The sequence below is a fragment of the Grus americana genome, chromosome Z (genome assembly GCF_028858705.1).
Source record: "Grus americana isolate bGruAme1 chromosome Z, bGruAme1.mat, whole genome shotgun sequence".
Classification (NCBI taxonomy): Eukaryota; Metazoa; Chordata; class Aves; order Gruiformes; family Gruidae; genus Grus; species Grus americana.
Window position 1 is genome coordinate 86,443,419 of NC_072891.1, and position 20,370 is coordinate 86,463,788.

Here is a 20,370-nt window from a genome sequence, read left to right on the forward strand (position 1 = left end):
AGAAATTATCAGCCTAATATTGAATAAATGGATACTATTTACATTTTTTTTTAAAAAATTACTTTAACAGCCGATTTCGTCCACTGCCTTCCTTCCGCTGCGGTGGTCCCTTGGTGCTGGTCGCTCCTCTGGTGCGGGTGAGCTGTGGCAGTGACCTGGAGTCGTGATGCTGGTGCAGCACAAGCGTGCCCTGTGAACGCCCCTCGCACAAGGTCAGACGCCGCTCTGCTCAAGCGCCTTTTGTCTGCCTTTGCTGACCTGGCTGCACTGTGTCGGCGCTGCAGAAACGTCAGCTCGCTCTGCCCATTGCGTATGCTCTGCTCCTGATATCTGACGTCAGGATGCCATGGCCGTGACCGACTGACCGGCCGGCCGCTTGCCTTATGCCTCAAGTTCACCTAGAGCCGCCGAGCAACGCAGCCACCACTGCCTGGTCTGCTGCTCCTGCTGCTGCTGCTGCTGCTGCTCCGGCTGCTGCTCCGACTGCTGCTGCAGCTCCGGCGTGCGGCTGCGGTCCATCGCCCGGAGCAGCCGGCACCAAGTTAGCCAGACTGGCCGCAGGCGAGGGAATGCAGCAGGAGCCCCGGAGGTCTCAGCAGCGAGGCTGAGCATAGACACCAGCAAATAAAAAGCCAAGCCAGCTGGGGATCTGTAATGCAAGCAGCGTTTCAAGCTTTCTTTTCCGCTTCGCTCTCCTCCTGCTGTTGGATTTGAGATCATGTATGTGTTTCGCTGTTGATTACGGGGAGTGGGGGTGGGGTATGCATGTTAAAATCTAGGGAGGGAAGAGAATTCGAAAGAATTAATATGTTTGGTTTAAGGGGATTTTTTTCTCTTATCTTTGCCCTTCATCTTTGTTAACATAGCTTTGTCTTCATTATTTTTATTTTAGGTCAGTTAATATTGTTGCTTTTGGGAATGAGAGAGACGGGTTTTCTGAGGACAATCAGCAGCCAAGCCTGATCTGGAGCTATCTCGGGAGAAGTGCTCTCATTTCCCACATCGACAGCAGCTTGTCTGCCAGTCACGTCGGAAACCCAGTTTGTACCGATTATCAAGCTTGTGTGTTTGGAAATGTCAGACTGGTGGTACATGACTGTCCTGTCTGGGTAAGGCATCCGTCTCAGTCTTTTTAACAGTGTTAGCTGTTTTAATCCAATGAAAACATATCCTAATTTTAAATTACTATGCTGCAAAGTCAAAGGTGCGACAGAAAGTTTCTCATTAACAAGCTGCCGCCCGCCTCCTCTGCAGGAAGGCGATCTTTTCAACTGTGCTGTTGAGTGAAAACTTTATTGAAGATAATCCAGAGGTAAACAAGAACTCCTTTTTTGTGACACTGCATCATAAGCAGTCTTTCCAAATATCTATCTACAGTAAAACAAAACATATTTTTTCTGTAAAAATGAAAACACAGTCAGTTTTCCAGCTTTGAAAAGTGAGAGATTATAAGATTTAATATCTTGCAAAATACAGCATATGGAATCATTTTACTTTTATTATAATGAATAATCACAACTTAACACTATTTTCTTTATCAGAAGGTAAATAAAAAGGATTTTGGCACTGTTCCAGGTTGTCAGCACTTTAGTTAGTGAGATAACTTAGTTATCAGTATGAGCAGATCAATGATTATGTAAGAAATTATACTGATGATCTAAATTAAAACATTTAATGACTACTTAGTAGCCTTAAAAAAATTAAGCTTAGCAGCTTTTACAAATTAAGACAATAATCAGTTTCAGCTCCATAATTGTATCTTTTTGCAGTTCTGTAAAGGAAACTTTTTTTTTTTTTTGAATCTGCAGGAATCCTGACAGTTCCGGAAATACATAATCAGAAGTTTGTAATCTTAAAATGGAATGGTCCAGTTTAGTGATCAATCTGTTCTCTTATTTGTCAGGCTCTTTTTGTCAGCTGCACATGCAGGCAGCAGCTCAGGTGCACTGGGGGATCCTGGTTTTAATCTTGGAAGCCGCATGTGACCTGCACGTGCAGTTTGCTGGAGTCATTGGAGTGCAGCAAGGAGTAAAAGCTCCTGAATGTAAATTAAGGCTGTAGGACTTCAAAGGGTGTTCCGGAGGATTGGCGGCTGGTAAGGGAGGTGGGAAGGCAGGCGGGGATAGCTGGAGAACGGCGAGCAAAGGACCTAGATCAGAGACGCAGTTCATGTGTGTTTATGTTGTCTTATTTGCATTTGCTCCTCTACAAAACAAGGTTCTTCAGTTCTGGAGACCATATCATTTTTGCCTTTGAAAAAGCTAACTTTTTATTGTCTGGAGCATTATGTTTCTGAGGCCTCTTGTTTTTTCCTTTCTTAGCTTAAGGAACAGGAGATTTATTACTGGAATGATGAGAAACAATTTGCACTTTTCGCTTAGTAGAAGACATCTCAGATAGATAGCTGGACTGGACTCTACAGGAGGTTATTTGTTCTGACCGAAGCCGTCTCCTTGCTAGGGTTAGGCAGAACAGGATTGCTCTCCATTGCCTGGATGCTTGGGGTTTGCTAAGAGATGGTGCTCCTTTCAGGACTATTCCTCTGGTAGCCTGGGGAAATGGTAGAGGACAATTGCCTCAAGTCATATTCTTCACGGAGAAGGATCCCTGTTGCACGTTACTAAAACATAGACGTGGTGGTAAGGTGGGCCTTGTATTATTTCCATCTCTATCATCTAAGCATAATGTAATGGTCAATTTACATTTTACCTGAGATTTGTATCTCACTTAGATTAAATCCACATGAGTAAGGCAAGCCATTCTTAGACATAAACTTGGCAAATGATAGCTATGAGTCTTCAAACTTGAGGGTGCCCAGCTGCTCATTGTCCTCTACAGCTGCCTGGAAAAGCAGTGTGTATCCAAGTTTACCAAGTGGAGCTTCCCAGTGCTTGGGGGGACCTTTTCATGAGATAGATTGGGGTACAGGGTGAATTTGCTCGTGGTGGGATCTGCTGCTGCACGTGTCTTTGTCAGCCCAGGACATTGCTCAACTTTTTGAGTCTGCAGGAGGGGTCAACAGCTTAGCTGTCTTTGGTTCCCCATTATGTTATGATATTGGACATCTTACTATGTGCTGTATGTCTCTCTGAAGGGGCTGCAGGAAGGTTTTTCAGAAGCTGCCAAAGTGCCCATGCACTGATGGATTGGAGATACATGAAAGGTCTGGACAGAGCTTTAAACCAGGCTTGAAAGGGGAGGGAGATAATATCAGGCTTGCCTGCGGCAAGTTGTGGGATGACATGCCAGGGTTGGAGGGACAGGATGCCAGCGAGGGCCCTCAGCCTGTAACTCAGAGACATGCTGGACACACTGCAGCACACTTGAAGTCCTACGGAGATGAGCCAGGGGCTCCTGAGGCAATAGGAACCAACAGGGAAACAGCGGTGAAGAAGCTCAAAGGAATTCCAGCCCCTCCAGCCAGTTGGTCGGCTTCATCAGGGCCCAACTGAAATGCCTCTACGCAAACTCCATAGCATGGGGAACACAAGAGGAGTAGGAGCCGTGCGCATGCCTGCAGGGCTGTGATCTCATGGGCATCATGGAGACATGGTGGGATGCCTCCTATGGAGTGTTGGGATGGAAGGGTACAGGGTCTTTAGGAAGGACAGGCAGGGCAGGGAAGGACGGGTGTCACCTCTATGTCAGTGACCAGCTGGAGTGTGTGGAGCTCCCCTGGGGATGGGTGAGCAGCCACCGAGAGCTTATGGGTCAGGATCAAAGGGAGGGCAGGGACAGGGGACATCATAGCGGGGGTCTGCTACAGGCCACCTGACCAGGGAGACCGAGTGGACAGATGGGAGCAGCTTCACGTTCACAAACCCTGGTCCTCATGGGGGACTTCAGTCACCCCGATATCTGTTGGAGGGACAACACAGCAGGCCACAAACAATCCAGGAGGCTCCTGGAATGCATCGATGATAACTTCCTTCTCCAAGTGATAGAGGAGCCAACGAGGAGATGTGCCATGCTGGACCTTGTTCTCACCAACAAGGAGGGGCTGGTAGGGGATGTGAAGCTCAAGGGCAGCCTTGGCTGCAGAGACCATGAAATGGTGGAGTTCAAGATCCCCAGGGCAGTGAGGAGGGCGCACAGCAAGCTCACTGCCCTGGCCTTCAGGAGAGCAGACTTGGGCCTCTTCAGGGGCCTGCTAGGTAGGGTGCCATGGGACAAAGCCCTGGGGGGAAGAGGGGCCCAAGACAGCTGGCTAGTAGTCAAGGGTCACCTCCTCCAAGCTCAGGAGCGATGCATCCCAGCAAAGAGGAAGTCAGGCAAAAACACCAAGAGGCCCCCATGGATGAACAAGGAGCTCCTGGACAGACTCAAACACAAAAGGAAGCCTACAGAGGCTGGAAGCAAGGGCAGGTGGCCTGGGAGGAATACAGAGAAACTGTCGGAGCAGCCAGGGATCAGGTTAGGAAAGCCAAAGCCCTGGTAGAATTAAATCTGGCCAGGGACATCAAGGGCAACAAGAAAAGTTTCTATAGAGATGTCAGCGATAAAAGGAAGGAGAGGGAAAATGTGGGCCCTCTCCGGAATGAAACGGGAGCCCCTGGTTACCCAGGATATGGAGAAGGCTGAGGTACTCAATGGCTTTTTTGCCTCAGTCTTTGCCAACAAGGGCTCCAGCCACACCGCCCAAGTCACAGAAGGCAAAGGCAGGGACTGGGAGAATGAAGAACCGCCCACTGTAGGAGAAGATCAGGTTTGAGACCCTCTAAGGAACCTGAAGGTGCACAAGTCCCTGGGACCTGATGAGATGCATCCGCAGGTCCTGAGGGAAGAGGTGGATGACGTGGCTAAGTCACTTGCCACTGCATTTGAGATGTCGTGGCAGCCTGGGGAAGTTCCCACTGACTGGAAAAGGGAAACATAACCCCCATTTTTAGAAAGGGAGACAAGGAAGACCCAGGGAACTACAGGCCGGTCAGTCTCACCTCTGTGCCTGGCAAGATTATGGAGCAGATCCTCCTGGAGACTATGCTCAGGCCCATGGAAAACAAGGAGGTGATCGGTGACAGTCATCATGGCTTCACTAAGGGCAAATCATGCCTGACAAATTTGGTGGCCTTCTATGATGGGGTTAGAGCGTTGGTGGAGAAGGGAAGAGTGACTGACATCATCTACCTGGACTTGTGCAAAGCATTTGACACTGTCCCGCACAACATCCTTGTCTCTAAATTGGAGAGACATGGATTTGATGGATGGACCACTCGGTGGATAAGGAATTGGCTGGATGGTCACACTCAAAGAGGTCAATGATTCAGTGTCCAAGTGGAGACCAGTGAGGAGTGCTGTTCCTCAGGGGTCGGTACTGGGACTGGCTCTGTTCAACATCTTTGTCGGTGCCACGGACAGTGGGATCGAGTGCACCCTCAGCAAGTTTGCTGACGACACCAAGCTGTGTGGTGGGTCGACACGCTGGAGGGAAGGGATGCCATCCAGAGGGACCTGGACAGGCTGGAGAGATGGGCCTGTGAGAACTACATGAAGTTCAGCAAGGCCAAGTGCAAGGTCCTGCACACGGGTCAGCGCAATCCCAAGCACAACTGCAGGCTGGGTGGAGAATGGATGGAGAGCAGCCCTGAAGAGAAGGACCTGGGGTGTTGGGGGACGAGAAGCTCAACATGAGCAGTCAATGAGCGCTGGCAGCCCAGAAAGCCAACCGTGTCCTGGGCTGCGTGTCCAGCAGCGTGACCAGCAGGTCGAGGGAGGGGATTCTGCCCCTCCGCTCCGCTCTGCTGAGACCCCCCTGCAGTGCTGCGTCCAGCTCGGGGGTCCCCAGCACAAGAAGGACATGGAGCTGTTGGAGCGAGTGCAGAGGAGGCCACGGAGATGAGGCGAGGGCTGGAGCACCTCTGCTCTGGAGACCTCAGGCTGAGAGAGTTGGGCTGGTTCAGCCTGGAGAAGAGAAGGCTGCGCGGAGACCTTCGAGCCCCTTCCAGTCCCTGCAGGGGCTCCAGGAAAGCTGGAGAGGGGCTGGTGCCAAGGGCAGGGAGTGCCAGGCCAAGGGGAATGGCCTGAAGCTGCAGGAGGGGAGATGGAGATGGGATGTGAGGCAGAAATCCTTCCCTGTGAGGGTGCTGAGGCCCTGGCACAGGGTGCCCAGAGAAGCTGTGGCTGCCCCTGGCTCCCTGGCAGGGTTCAAGGCCAGGTTGGATGGGGCTTTGGGCAACCTGGGCTAGTGGAGGGTGTCCCTGCCCGTGGCAGGGGTGGCACTGGGTGGGCTGGGAGGTCCCTTCCAGCCCAAACCAGTCTGGGATTCTGGGATTCTATGACCATGCTATGAACGCTGCCATGGTGGCATCATCCTGCTGTGGACATGGTTGGTGAAACTGCAGCAGCACTGCCATGACAGCATGGTATTTTCTAAGCTGAGGTTTACTGAATGTGGCTGCCACGCTGGAGAGAAGGAAGGAAGGCCTCTTGGGCATGATTCCCCAAGGCACTGCCCATCCAATGTTACAGACAGACACGTGAGAATGGTGTCTCCAACGTGCTGTGGGACTGCTGCTTACAAACAGCAGCTCTATAAATATTTTAACCGCCTATGCGGATATTATAGTATTTGATCTTTTCTGGCTTAGAAAATTACACGGATAAATTGGTGTTTGCCAACATGCAAACAGCAGGAGCGTGTTGTGAGAAGCTCTCTGTCCTGCGGCAGTTGCAGGGTGCAGGATGGAAGTGCTGACTTCGGGAGGATGTTATCCTTAATGCGGATGACACAGGTTTGTAGAGATAGTGGTGGAGCAGACTTTTCAAAACCCGTGGGCAAAATGACACTGTTTCCAAAACAGCATTGATCTCCCGTGTTGGTCACTGAGTATTTTGCTATGGCCTGCTGTGTCCTGCATTGAATTTGAGAGCTGCGTGCTGATACCTCCCACATGCAGGGAATGCATACACAAGTGGGCCAACATCCTTGTGATTTGTGCTGCTGGAAAACATTTCGACAAAAAAATGCAAACCCAGGATGAGAGGAGATATAAAGAACTAGGGAAAACATACATGTGTGCTAACATCCATGCTGAATATTGTGATTTTAATAGCTGATCTGTTGCTAATGCGTGCTCAAGTTTTCTCTCATAAAGCATATTGAACTAGGATGTCCCGCTTTTTCTGATTTTTTTGGGGAGTAAACTTCAGCATGGGAGCTAGTAACTTACGAGGAGTAATTTGCAAGATGAATTTTAAGATTTGCTTTGGAAAAGGTTGCTTTATTTAGCACTCTCTATAAGATTTGACAGTCTTGGGGCTGAGTTGACATTTTATTGGCTTGTGCATAGTTTGCAGCTGCAGTTACTTCATACTGAATTTTGTTATGCTTCTGCGTACGTACGAGTGAAAACTGTAGAAAAAGTGGAGGCAAAATTTGTAATATCTGATGGCAAGTGTATCTTCCTCAGCTTCAGAATGAAGCATAACATAGGAGCTATAATTCATGTTATGATTCATTTAATTATGATGCTGGAAAAGAAGTGGCAGAATGAAAGGATGACACACTGTCAGTGTCCCCTACCTGCGTTGTCTCTTTTGTTCTTTCCTCTCTTGTTCGGAGCAGTACCATAAGGATACAAGAGTGTTTCAGTCCTGGGCTGGGGGTCTCACTGTCCCTTATTTTCTTCCTCTGTGAGCAACCTGGGGTTTTTGTTGTTGTTTCCCCCCCCAACCCTGCTCCCCTGCCCGCCCTCCCCGGGAATGATACCTCCAGAAATTTTTTTGTTTTTTCCTAGATTATAAAACCTGCCTAGTTTCTAGAGAATCACTGACATCATCATGTTCCCAGTAGCAGAAATGCTACAAAAGAAGAAAAGAGAGCAGCTGGGGGTTGGATAGTGCCTTGTCCTGGGCTATACTGTGATTTTGAAAATATGTTCTGTGATATTATTATTTTTTTTTTAAATTCTCCCTCTCAAGAATCTCTTTTCTCATTTTTCTATCTGCTTTTCTTGCCGCACCAACATTCCTGTCCCTGTGAGCTTTCTTATCTCCATGGTATCAGCCGTGGTGTTGTTATCTGGCTTTTTCCTTGCAGCAACATCCTTGTGCTCCTTGTGCTGGCTAGACAGGACGGTCCTTAACATATCTGAAGGTAAAAGAATCTGATCCACTTTTAAATTTTATTTCTTAATTCTCGAAATCTGGTCATACTACTTCTTCAGTACAAAACCCTCACTAGCAGCTTTTCATTTTTTAGTATATTGTCCTTTCTCATTTTGGCTGTCTCAAGTTGGCAGTTTATAACAAGTGATCATATCCTAGTAAATTATTTTCCCCACTGTGTTCTTTATTTTTGCTTTTTACAAATATTATTAAATTATTTTAGGAGAGAAAAACACAGGACAATACTAGCGTTCATTGATTTTTTTTTTTTTTTTTTTTTTTTGGGGTCAGCTCAACCAGTTAAAGTTGTTTTGGAAAGCCTTGACTGAAAAACAAAAGTGGCGTTCCAGGGTTGTGGTCTGAATTCTCTTGATTTCTGAAGAAGATACTTCCCTCTATGCTGCATGTTACTTAACTGAGTAAGTTCAGGGGACTAGTAGCTTACGGAGAGCACACCTGCAAAATTTGTTCTGCTGTGGGCCTGACTGATTAGAAATTGCAGAGAAACCTTGAAAAATGGGGAAGGTTCTGGGGAAAGAAGTGTCTGTTAATGGAGGATGAGTCTATAAATGTATCCTTTGAGAGAGGCAAACTTTCCAATATTCCCAGTGCAACCCTCTTGCATCCTGAGGAAGTCCCAGGTCCTCGGGGGTGGCCAGGCTCCCTTGTCCCCTCAGAGAGCGTTTGCTGTTGCTGCTGCCCCAGACCAAGGGCTGGACTAGGTGGATATGGGGACATTAACCAGGAGCTTTTAGAAAGAGCGTGGGCATTGCAAGGGCACAGTGGATTTCACTGCTGTTCCATAAAGGCATTCATAAATTATTTTTGACAAAGCAAGTATTGTCCTCTCGAGGGATCATGTGATTTGTAGGAAAATTGGTTCTTCATTGCCTCTGAAGGCTTTATTTTCAACATTAATGCTTGAGAAGTATGATTTACTAATGAGAAGAATATATTGTGAGACGTGTATAATGGAGACATGCAAGGAAAGAATGACACTTTTTTCTAATAAATCCAGCAAGGAATAACGACAGGAGTATAATTATAATTAATAAGGTCATATTATAATAACCTTAGCCGTGCAGTTACTTCTTCCTTTTGTCAATGGCTGTCTTGGGCAATGACAAGAGCAGGCAGCATGATGAGCAGCTACATAAATTTCATAGAGGGACTCTGGAATTAACGTTATTCCTGGATCTAAACTGTTGTTCATCATCAAAAGAAATTCCCTCTGTCATTTTTGCATGAAAGCTTCTCTAAAAGTGATAATCAAGGAGGCTCCAGATGCTCTGTCTCAGTGATGCCTTGGGCAAACCACCCTTTGTTGTCAGAGATGCTTTTGGAGGGTTTTTCCAGAACAGAGCAGCAACCCGAGCAGTCTATGCTATGCTTGATGCAAAATGAAAATAATTGCAACAAGACCTCTGGAAACATCTTTCTCCTATGTGTTTTTAAATGTAACATCCGTCCTCAAGAATGGGCTTTTGGGGGTGTTAAATCAAATATATGAGGGCATAACAGAAATCGGGTTGGGGCATTCTGCATTTCTCACTTCTTGATGTACCCAGGCTGTCCCTTATCCCGGGAAGGTGGGGTCCATCCCCATTAGAACTTTCTAAACTTCGGTAAAAACCTTTGTGATAGGATTAACAGGGACACACAGTGGTGGCACAGGGCAGTGGCAAAAGGCACAGAGCTCCACAAACCTGCTGCAATGTGTGCCGCACACACCTGGGAAGCTGTGACAGCCTGCGCCAGCTTCTCACAGGATTTCTTTCCCCTAATAGTGAAACAAAGAGGTGTATTCATGCACTCACACAGCTGTTTTCCATAAGGATTTTGCTAGATTTCCCCATGCCCACAGAGATGGAAAAATGGCAAGTTGGGCTAAGTAAAAAGAGGGTGGAGAATCACGTGAGGTAATGGTCGTATTTTCTTTTGTGCTGTTTTGTTTTCCAAAACACAACTACTTTTCCAATTAGTATTATTTTCATTAGTAAAAAACCCTTCTATATGCTTCTTTCCTGTATGATATTGACCTCTTAAGATGCTGTCATGTTATATGCATGAGCACAGACATGCAGACAAACACAAGTCTACTTTAACATACTCTGTTGAGATTCCCACCAACGAGAAGAGCATTAGACCTGCCACTGGTTGACGTTAGGGCATGGAGGATCTTCCAGGCTGGTGTTTTACTGGACGATGAGCTCCTTGGAGAGCCAGGATGAGGGCTGCGACCAGAGCAGAGTGCATGTCTGGGTGTGTATCAGATACCTGGTGTCCTGTCCTCTGCCGCTGGTGGGGCTGCGGTCAGGACGGAGCCACAGCTCGGTGGACTTTGGTAGATAGAAGCCCTGTTCTCTGCTGTAGATCAGGACTAGGTCTATGCTGAAACTAAACTCAAGAGTCAAAGTTGGTTCTTTCCTTGGAATAACTGTGTTCATATTGACCGAAAACTTAGATATCTTCCCCAAATCTTTTTGTTTTGTATCATGAAGTGCTGTCATAATGCACTGGAGACTTAGCTCCATTGTAGAAAGGAGGCAGCTAAGGACCATATACAAACATATCATTACATGTAAAAAAATACATATTACATTCTGTTAGCAGTTCCATAAACATGTTTTATTATTAGTTCTTAAAGTTGCGGTGGAGTTCTTGTGTATTTCTGCACGTGTGCTCTAGATGTTGCTGGTGATACTGCTGGTTGTCACCAAGCTGATAGAGATGGGCATGTGCAAACCTGGGCTGAGCTTGAAGACAGGCAGCTAGAAGCAAATTGCAAAGGAACAGGCGTGCTTTCTGTCTGCCAGCATAGAACGACTGTTATATACTATTTTTTCGGTTTGTATTGTATTTTTCTCTTAAAGCTTTGTCATGTTAAATGAATACATTTAGTATACATATACTAAAAATTCTCTGTTGAGATCTTAATCAGCTAAAATGTATTAAAGCTGTCCCTTGAAAATTCTCAAATTTTGCCTGACTATGTGATCAGCTTCTGCAAACAGCCATCTAGCTGGCTGTCTCAAAGCACTGTAGCTGTTAGCCTTACTGCTGGAGGTGCTAAATCTGTGTTTATGTGTTAACTTTATATTCTTAACACAGCCTAAATCATTCTGTTAAAAACTAATGGAGATTTTTCCTTAGCCTGGGATTATAATAGTCTCCAACTGAGCTGACTGAAAAAACAAATATCAAGAGCAGTGCTCTTAAAACTGTTGTCAACATGGTGAATCATAGAATAGCTGTTCCTGATAATTTGTTAATTGTCTGTGGTTTTCTTATTACAGAAGAAGAACATCTATTAAAGAAATTAATGAGAATGCCTATTAAACTTTAAGTTTATTTCCTGACTTATTTCTTTGTAAAGACAAGACCTAAATTGGGTATGATGTGCACTGACAGTTCAGGCAAATATTTACTGACTGATACGCTTCTGTCACGTTCGTGCTACCTCTTGTACTTGAGAGCATTGCAGCTACCTTGCCACGGATTTCAAACAATTACTCTTTTGAAGTGATCAAAACCAATTATATTGACAATGCAAGTCACACTTCACTTGTTGATATTAATAATCTTTTATATATTTCTCGAGTTCCCATCTGTAATGCTTATTTCTGTGACCTGTTCTTCAAAAATCACGCTGATCTTCCTCAACCCAAACTTTCAGTCCTGCCCTTTTTTCACTTCCTCTGTGCTCTTTTACTTCTCTTCCCACATCTTCTTTACTTCATCATTGCTAATTTCCTTTTTTTGTTTCCCCAAGATCTCAAGTTCTAGCTTTGCCTTATGCTTTACAGGACTGCTACAGAATCCCAGAACCCCAGACTGGTTTGGGTGGGAAGGGACCTCCCAGCCCACCCAGTGCCACCCCTGCCACAGCCAGGGACACCCTCCACCAGCCCAGGTTGCCCAAAGCCCCATCCAACCTGGCCTTGAACCCTGCCAGGGAGCCAGGGGCAGCCACAGCTTCTCTGGGCACCCTGTGCCAGGGCCTCAGCACCCTCACAGGGAAGGATTTCTGCCTCACATCCCATCTCCATCTCCCCTCCTGCAGCTTCAGGCCATTCCCCTTGGCCTGGCACTGCAGACCCTGGTAAAAAGTCTCTGGTTTTCTAACAAACCTCCTTCAAGTACTGAAAGGCCAAAATAAGGTCTCTCTGTTCCAAGAGGTCATAGTATTTGAGTTTTTTGAGCTGATTTTCAGTTCTTTGGACCAGTTCCAGATTTCTATCAAGAGTTTTCAATTGAGTATATATGCAAAACCATGGGTTTCATTGGCATTTATAAGCTACCTTTAGGTAAAGCAGAAATTTTGAAATTATAGTTCTCATGACAAATATGCAAGTAATAACTGTATATTACATGTGGATACAGCACAGTTGTAAATTAACAAGATGCAAAATAATTTTAGAGTGCAAGTCTTATAGCACAGAACAATGACAAATTGAATGTGAAGTTGAATAAGAAAGTTTCGGTATGCGATTAAAGTCCTTATCCTGAAGACATTAAGAGTTGTTAAAGCTACATGGAAGGTCTAGCGAAGCGGATAAAAATCACACACAGCTGATGAAACTTGTATTTAAAGGTTTATAGGTACATAGCATAGTTCTGTGTAACCCTTTCCCTAAAATGGTGCCATAAATAATAGTTTTGTATGAATTGCTGCAAATCCCTACCACTGAAGCTGCTTTTATTTCCATAATGAAAACATCAGAAAGTTAAGTAATTAAATGAGTAAAGGTTAAGTTAATTAAACTTCCTGTGAAGTATATTCCTTGGTTATCCCTACTTTTTCTTCTTCCTGAAGAATTCCTGAATTCATAAAAGAGATTTATTGTTTATTATAATGAACAACTTGTTCTCCAAACAAGGAAATTACAAAGCATGAATTCTGCTCTTTGTTGCACGTCTTCAAATAAGTTATCAGTTACAAATACTTCTTTAACGTTTTGCATTAAGAACATTGAATAGTTCACCTTTTCCTTTATAGACAGGAAATTTTTGATCAGTGTTTTTTTTCTGTTTAGGATATATTTGACAGTGACTGGTACACCTCTCGCAGTCTCATTGGAGGAGCTGATATTATTGTGATTAAATACTCTGTCAACGACAAGACTTCATTTCAAGAACTAAAGGACAGCTATGTCCCAATGATAAAAAAAGCATTAAACCACTGCTCAGTTCCAGTAATAATTTCTGCTATCGGTGCAAGAAAAAACGGTATGTACCCAGTCCCCTGTAGCAATAGTTAAAATCTCACTTGGAAATTAGATATGCTGTAATTTCAGTAGAAGCTGGTTGTTTTTCCAGGTTACTAACAGAAACAATTAGTCTGTCAGGATGACAGTAATCTGTGCATGTATTATGGTTCTGTAGACTGGTGTATTGGCAAGAACATTATGCTTAATTAACCCTGGGCATGAAAGGCATCCTACCCTGCTTTTACCTCTGCAAGGACTCTTCTTGTGGAGCCTCACAGGCAAAGATTGAATCTAGCTCTTTAGATTAGGCAGTGTACATTTGATTGCATGAGATGAACCCTATGGTTACGAGTTCTCTCTGGTCGTGTCTCAGGTATGAATTTATCTCTAGTGTATGAGATTAAAACTCAGTCCATCAGCTTTCAACCACTGGAGAGGGGATGGGAAAAGCCTTGAAATTCTCTGCAATGTCATCGGATAAACAGACACACCAGCCTTTCGGGTACCACAAAGTGCCACATGCTGCCACATCAACAGAGTTGACCTGTCATGGCAGAGTAGCTATGGTATAGACATGGTATAACTATGGTATAGACATGGTATAGCTATGGTATAGCTTATGTGTCCACACAATGCCCTGCCCAGGCTGATCAATTGTCAGCTATGAGAACAATGCAAATTGATTTTACGCTGAATATTTGAAGTTGTTGTTGTTGCTGTTTAATCAATATGAAAATCACAGTCGCGCAGTTGTGTTAGGACTGAGGGGACTGACAAGCGTCCAGCGGCTGACAAGGGCAGCGCTGCTGAGAACGTGTTCACGGCTTGGGTAGGCATCAGTAACTCCTCTCTGTTTGCATCAGGGAAATGAAGTTCAGAAAGAATACCACAGGCACCAATAAAAAAAAAAAATAAAAACTTTATTCTGTATTTCCAAACATATTATAATGTGCCTATTTTCATATGGTCTGTTTAGTCACAGGGCCTGTTTTTTAAAACTGTCTTTTCCTAAAGCAATGAACGTGAAACTTGAGCCTGTGAGTTGTCTTTTACTTTACAAATTTGACTAAACCAAGTGTTTCTGAGCATCCTTCCTGGTATGAGTAAGGGACATGACGAATGTAGATGTAGAAGTTTATTTTATAATGTAGAAGGAAATGTTAAGCTATATGAAGCGTGTCTTCTGTGGACGTAATGTTCAGTTTTGCCAGGGTCTATTTATATATCTTCTTGCCCAGTGACTGAGAAAGAACTCCATAGTAATTAAATCTTTATTTTCTTCCCTTTAGTAATTCAGTGATAATGATCAAATGTTTTTATGCTCAGATTTATACAAGGGTAATAAATCTGCCATTCTAAAGGCAAGGTCTTGCTAAGCTAATATTTGTCTTCCCACCACCTTTTTTTACACTTTTTATTTAAGCACAGGATATCACCAATCTGAGTGACTCCGCTACTGGCGTTTTTCTTTTCCACTTTTTTTTTTTTTTTCTCCTGTCTTCTTCCCTAAATAATGTGACTGTGGGAGAAGTCAGGCTCTCCAGCCACGGTTTTGCTTTGGGACCTGCCGGAGCCGACTGCTGTGCACACACAGAGCCCTTTTGTTACTAGGAGGTATGTGTGAACACAGCAGTTTGCTCATACAAATTACTGAGATCTTAATCCTCTGTAGTAGCAAATGGTGCTGCCAAAAGAAATAACCCGGCCCCAGTGTTATTGCATGTTATCCATAGGTCTGAGCGGAGGAAATTAATGTAGAGCATGCATGGCACATTTGAAAGCACATCCATGGCAGCGTGTTCTTACTGGCATTAAGCAAAATGGAGTCGGGGGGCTAACAGATTTTTATCAGTTAACCGGCATAATCTTCAAAAATACCTATTTTGGCATTAAAAAAATATGTAAGATACGTGTAGTGAAATCATATTCCACAGTATCTGCATTCCTGTAACAGCTGGGACTGCAGTGGAAATTTTCCCCTTCCATTACTGTGCATGCTTCCTGCACGGACAGGCCACAATAATTAAACAAGCGTAAGGGTGACATTAATGAATGGTAACACCATCAGGCTAGTACAACACCTGTGCATATAAGGATACTGAGGCCCTAAGCCAAACCTGACTTCTGCAAGTCCTGCTTGACTTTTCCAGCTTAGCAAAACTAAACGTAAATTAATGCTAACGAAATCTAAGCTGAGTTTTGTGTAGCAGCTAATATTTTGAACTGATTAATAAGAAGTTAGGGGGGTAGGTTGCAGTAATTATAGGTTTCTTACTATGAAATGACTGTGTTTCTATTTCCTTTTTTGTTCTTTTCTAAATAATACATATTTATAATTATTTAGGAAGCTAAATATTCTGGATTATTTGAGAAAAATGGCTTGCTTTTTTGTTTGTTTGTTTGTTTGTTTTTTTACCCAGGAGTGCCTTGCACCTGCCCCCTGTGCACTTCAGACAGGAGGAGCTGTGTCACCACCTCTGAGGGAGTTCAGCTGGCCAAGGAGCTAGGAGCCACTTACCTCGAGCTGCACACCCTTAATGAGTTCTACATACAGAAGTACTTCGGAGGAGTGGTGAGTGAGAAACCGCTGGGCTGGAAACATGGGAAGTGAGGGCTTCAGAGAGCAAGTGGAGACACACCACAAGCCCTCCCACCGAGGGCAAGTTCCCACTGATGCTAGATTTGGATGGGATGTGAGGCAGAAATCCTTCCCTGTGAGGGTGCTGAGGCCCTGGCACAGGGTGCCCAGAGAAGCTGTGGCTGCCCCTGGCTCCCTGGCAGTGTTCAAGGGGTGATGTCCACAGGTCCCTTGCAAGCTGAATTATTCCATAAAATTCCAATATTTTCAATTTTAATTGCTCAAACTCTCACAACTGTTCTGTTTGTAAAGTGAGGCAGGTAAGATTGTTGAATTGCCCATTTTTTTAGCATATTCTTGTGGTCACTCAGTTTGCAGTCATGATGCAATTTGCAATCCTGAGCAGAGCCTGAGATCAACCACAGCAAAGCTTTTTTGAAAGCACTATATGTCCTACAGTAATACCGTGGGTGGTAAGTGCGCTTAAGACATGCACTAAGTCAAAGTGAACTGCCCTTTGTGCCTCTTCATTCCTGTAAAACAGATCATTTCCCCTCAGGTACATTTTTATTACAGTGATGATGCATGTGTTCTCTCCTAGAAACCTTGCCCACGAAGATCACCTTATAATGCAACTTTTTCAGAGGACACGGTACCATTGTGTGGCAGGGGTGGTTAGTTGCAAGCTGAAGAGCTCATATATGGTTCTGTTACTTCCATTACTTGCGCTTGATCCTTATCCATCAAGTCTTATTCTTCTCCGTAATTCTGTAATTGACATCTACAGAAGTTGGTAAATTGAATATCTTTGTGCCTGACATTTCTGGAAAGATTAAATATAAGAGAATTAACCACGAATGAATAGCCTCTTAAATTGTGGTAATTCCAGCTACATGTGGTACCTTCTGCTGATAAATGAGTGTTGGGACTCAGTGACCTGCATGACTGTTCATAGCGGCAGTACCCCAGTCCTGCATACCGCACCAACTCGTTCTCCTGTTCGATGTCTATGTTGTCCTTAAATTACAAGGATTTTTTTAAAAATACATTTCGTGTTTTAGCTGGAGTATTTTATGATCCAAAGTTTGAATCAGAAGTCATCCGAAAAAATGAAGAAAAGGAAAAAGATGCAGAAGTGCCATCGGGTGCAACCACCTCAGCTCGAACAGCCAGGTGCTCGCTGATGTCTGGTCTCTACTATCGTTCATTATGTGTGTCATGTTCTTCATGCAATTAACATTTTGTAATCATTACTGAGGGCTGTGCTATCTATCATCAGCTATCCTGGTTATGTTGCTGTAGTTGCATCATCTTTCAGTGATGGTTTAATTAATTTGGGGAGAATTGTGAAGCAATATGTAACATTGCAATGGACTTCTAATTTATTTTAGACAAAAATAATAAGAGTGGTTTTCTGGTGCACTTGATAAAATAATGTAATGGTGAATTAATAAAAGCTTTACATAAAAGCTTTACAGACAAATTATAAAAGAAAGTCATTATATCATTCTTTATTATTTTACAAAATCATCAAGTAATATTTTTATTTGCTGCAAATAAAGCAAGAGAGAGATGTATGTCCCTGCACGTGGTTTCTGAGTATCTGATGCACTTACTCAGTCAAATAATTAGTGACAAGTACTTACCTCTAAATGTGTAGTTATCTCTTCTCACATGTGCTAAAAATTCGCTCAGATCCTGTAGATTTGGGATTTACAGGCAAGGTATCTTTTAAACATAAGTGCCTAAAGAGGTTCCATAAAAGGATGGGCACTTTTTACTAAACTAAGTATTTCTTATATTTCTTGTTTTACTATAGTAAGTATTTCCATTTTTAGTGTATTTTACTAAATATATTCATATGAGAAATGAATATAAGAAATTTGCTTACCAGTTGTGGTTTTTATTTTGGGGTTTTTTGGGTGTTTTGTTTGTTTGTTTCTTTGTTTCTTTGTTTTGGTGTTTGTTTTGTTTTGTTTTTTCCAGAAATTGTCCTTCACTTGATCAGGTCTCTAGGAATAGACTTGTCCTGCAGTTAATACTTGCTTCAATTTTACAGCCTGACTCGTTATCTTTTGCAGAAAAAATGCCGATCTTAAAGGGTGAAGCCTCGCACTACGACGCGGACCTGCACAACCTGCTCTGCTGCTGCCAGTGCGCGGATGTGGCGTTTTACCCCGAAGACTTCAGCTCCATGGTGGAAGCTCACAAGATCATCCTCTGCTCCGTCAGCCACCTCTTCATGCTGCTTTTTGAGGTGAAGAGCCCCGCCGACATCCGCGATGCCTCCATCGTGCGGATGGCGCAGAGCCTCTTCACGGTGGAGACGGGGGCCGCCTTCCCCCAGGTCCTCCGCGGCGTCCCACCCTGCGTCTCGCCGGTGAGGGTGGTGGTGAAGGACCCCATCTTCTGCTCTTGTCTCCCAGACATCCTCCACTTCATTTATTCAGGTACCTCCTGGGAACGGGTCCGGCTACTCATTTGTCATACAGCTGGTGTCTCATGAAGGAGTGCATGCATCACCCTGAGGAACGTGCCTTTGCTGTTGGGAGATGATGTGCTGCCACGTTGCTACATCTATTTTATCCTTGTGATTATGACAAATGTCTAGGTGAAGAAGCCCTTTGCTGAGATTTAATAAAAATTAAATTAGTTGTCATTCCAGACCTCATGAACATAAATTAAGTGCAATATTTTACTGAACAGAGTCCATAAGCTAACATCAGTAATATTGAAAAGCTTTGCCAAAAAAAATCTAGAGTTTGAGACAGTTTCAGATTTCAGGCTTTTAAAATTTTTTAAATGATCTCATGTTCTAAACACATGGATGAGAGCGCAGGGTTACTTAAGAAAACTCAAGTGATTACTCTTCTGGGTATGGGTGGAGTACAGGGCACCCTGATATGTCATATATGTTTTGCTGCCAATTCAGTACAGGCAGTGACCTTACCTACCTCATCCCGGATGTCTATTAAAATGGCACTGATATTTTTCTATCTTCTTAAGCGTTGCTTAGGAATCCTCAAGCGAAAGAGATTTTTTTTTTTTTTCCCAGAAGTATCCAATACCTGTTTATTCTTTATAAAATACTTTGCAAGATGTCAGTACATAAGAATATATATTTTATATTTGTCAAAAGAATTAGTAGGCTTTTTAATGATGCATTCTAACTGTAATAATAATAAAAAAAAAAGCCCCAAATAATTGTATTGTTAGAGCTGCATCCATAAAGAAGCTTAGTCTATCTCTGTAGTCTGATACCTACCTGACATATTGAAAGGATTTCTGCCTTAGTAGCTGAGACATGAACACTGGCTTGTGAAGACACAAGGGAGACTCTTGCAGCTTTCAGTTAGAGTTTGAATATTGAAACCATCCTTCTCAGTTCCTTCCAAACCAGTGTCAAACATAAAGGACATGCAGAAGTTTTTCAGCGTGAGTGGATTGATTTTCTTATTTCTTGGTGACATGAACAGAGGATGAAACCTGAAATTTCAGCAGGCGAAAGATAAGCACATCTGCTGCCTCCTTTGTATTAATTTTGCTTTTGCTTATGTCAGCCAGAGAGGTGGGAAACTTTGTACAGTTGTAGGTGACGCTGCTGTAAGTCACAGCTCCCAACCTGAAGCGCATCATCGCCAAAAGTCATTGCACAGTTTGGTACCTTTGACAGATGACGAGGTCTTTCAAAGATGTTTAAGGCATGAAAAGATCAGATCACGAGGCAGCGTCATTGTTTTCAGCCTTTAAGGACCATGACATTATGTCCGTGAGGCTATAAACCCTTACCATCCATATGCCATACATAGGAGCTGATCGAGCTAAAGACACCGTATGCTGTGTGTGCTGTTTCAGCCTTTTCTGCAGCCGAAAACCCTTCAGGGCTGTGACAACTTGTGCTTTACCCTGAGCTTTATCTGCCTCTGACTCTTCCTTGCTGCATGGCCCTGGGCATCAGAGCTGAAAGTTAACAAAAAGCTCCATGGTGTCTTTGAGACTTACTCCAGTAAAGGGTATAAGCATAGAGTATGTTTAATGCTGGTCAACACTTTTAGTTTTCCCAAGAAAGCTATTGGGAGATCTAAGAGAATATTACAGCTTTGACTATGAAAATAAGAAAAAAAAATAAGAAATTCGACCGAAAACTTCATGCTGTTTTTGGCTACCAGTATTCACAATATAACTCTGCATGAAGCATTCCTGGTTCAGACACCTGCAAAGCAAAGCAACCAGCAATATGAGCAGAAGCTAAAGAACATCCATAAATATTGAAACACTCAGGATTTTTTTCTGAATGTCTACCTGCAATATGTAGCGATTGTACTGAGAGGAATCCAGAAATTGATTTTGAAGGCAAGCGAGATGCCCTGATCTGTCTGTACTTGATTGCATTCCTGTAAAAGTACCATGGAAGTTTTATTGTGCAATAATTGCATCTTGCTGTTCCTAAGCACAAAGATCTAGCTGATTTACATG

At 43.7% G+C, this 20,370-nt stretch overlaps 1 protein-coding gene across 4 annotated transcripts in view; it reads left to right on the top strand.

Moving 5' to 3' along the window:
• The first annotated feature begins 407 nt into the window (after positions 1-407).
• The window catches only part of RHOBTB3 (Rho related BTB domain containing 3), a 36,551-nt gene continuing 16,588 nt past the window's right edge, over positions 408-20,370 (top strand). For 3 of the 4 annotated variants that reach the window (XM_054810153.1, XM_054810157.1, XM_054810154.1), the window contains exons 1-6: positions 408-720; positions 893-1,109; positions 13,143-13,335; positions 15,737-15,888; positions 16,956-17,067; positions 17,976-18,344. In XM_054810153.1, the coding sequence (XP_054666128.1) occupies positions 719-720; positions 893-1,109; positions 13,143-13,335; positions 15,737-15,888; positions 16,956-17,067; positions 17,976-18,344 (1,045 nt within the window). In that variant the 5' untranslated portion in view covers positions 408-718. The remainder of the gene's footprint in view (positions 721-892; positions 1,110-13,142; positions 13,336-15,736; positions 15,889-16,955; positions 17,068-17,975; positions 18,345-20,370) is intronic. The other variant, XM_054810155.1, reaches the window with a different exon arrangement.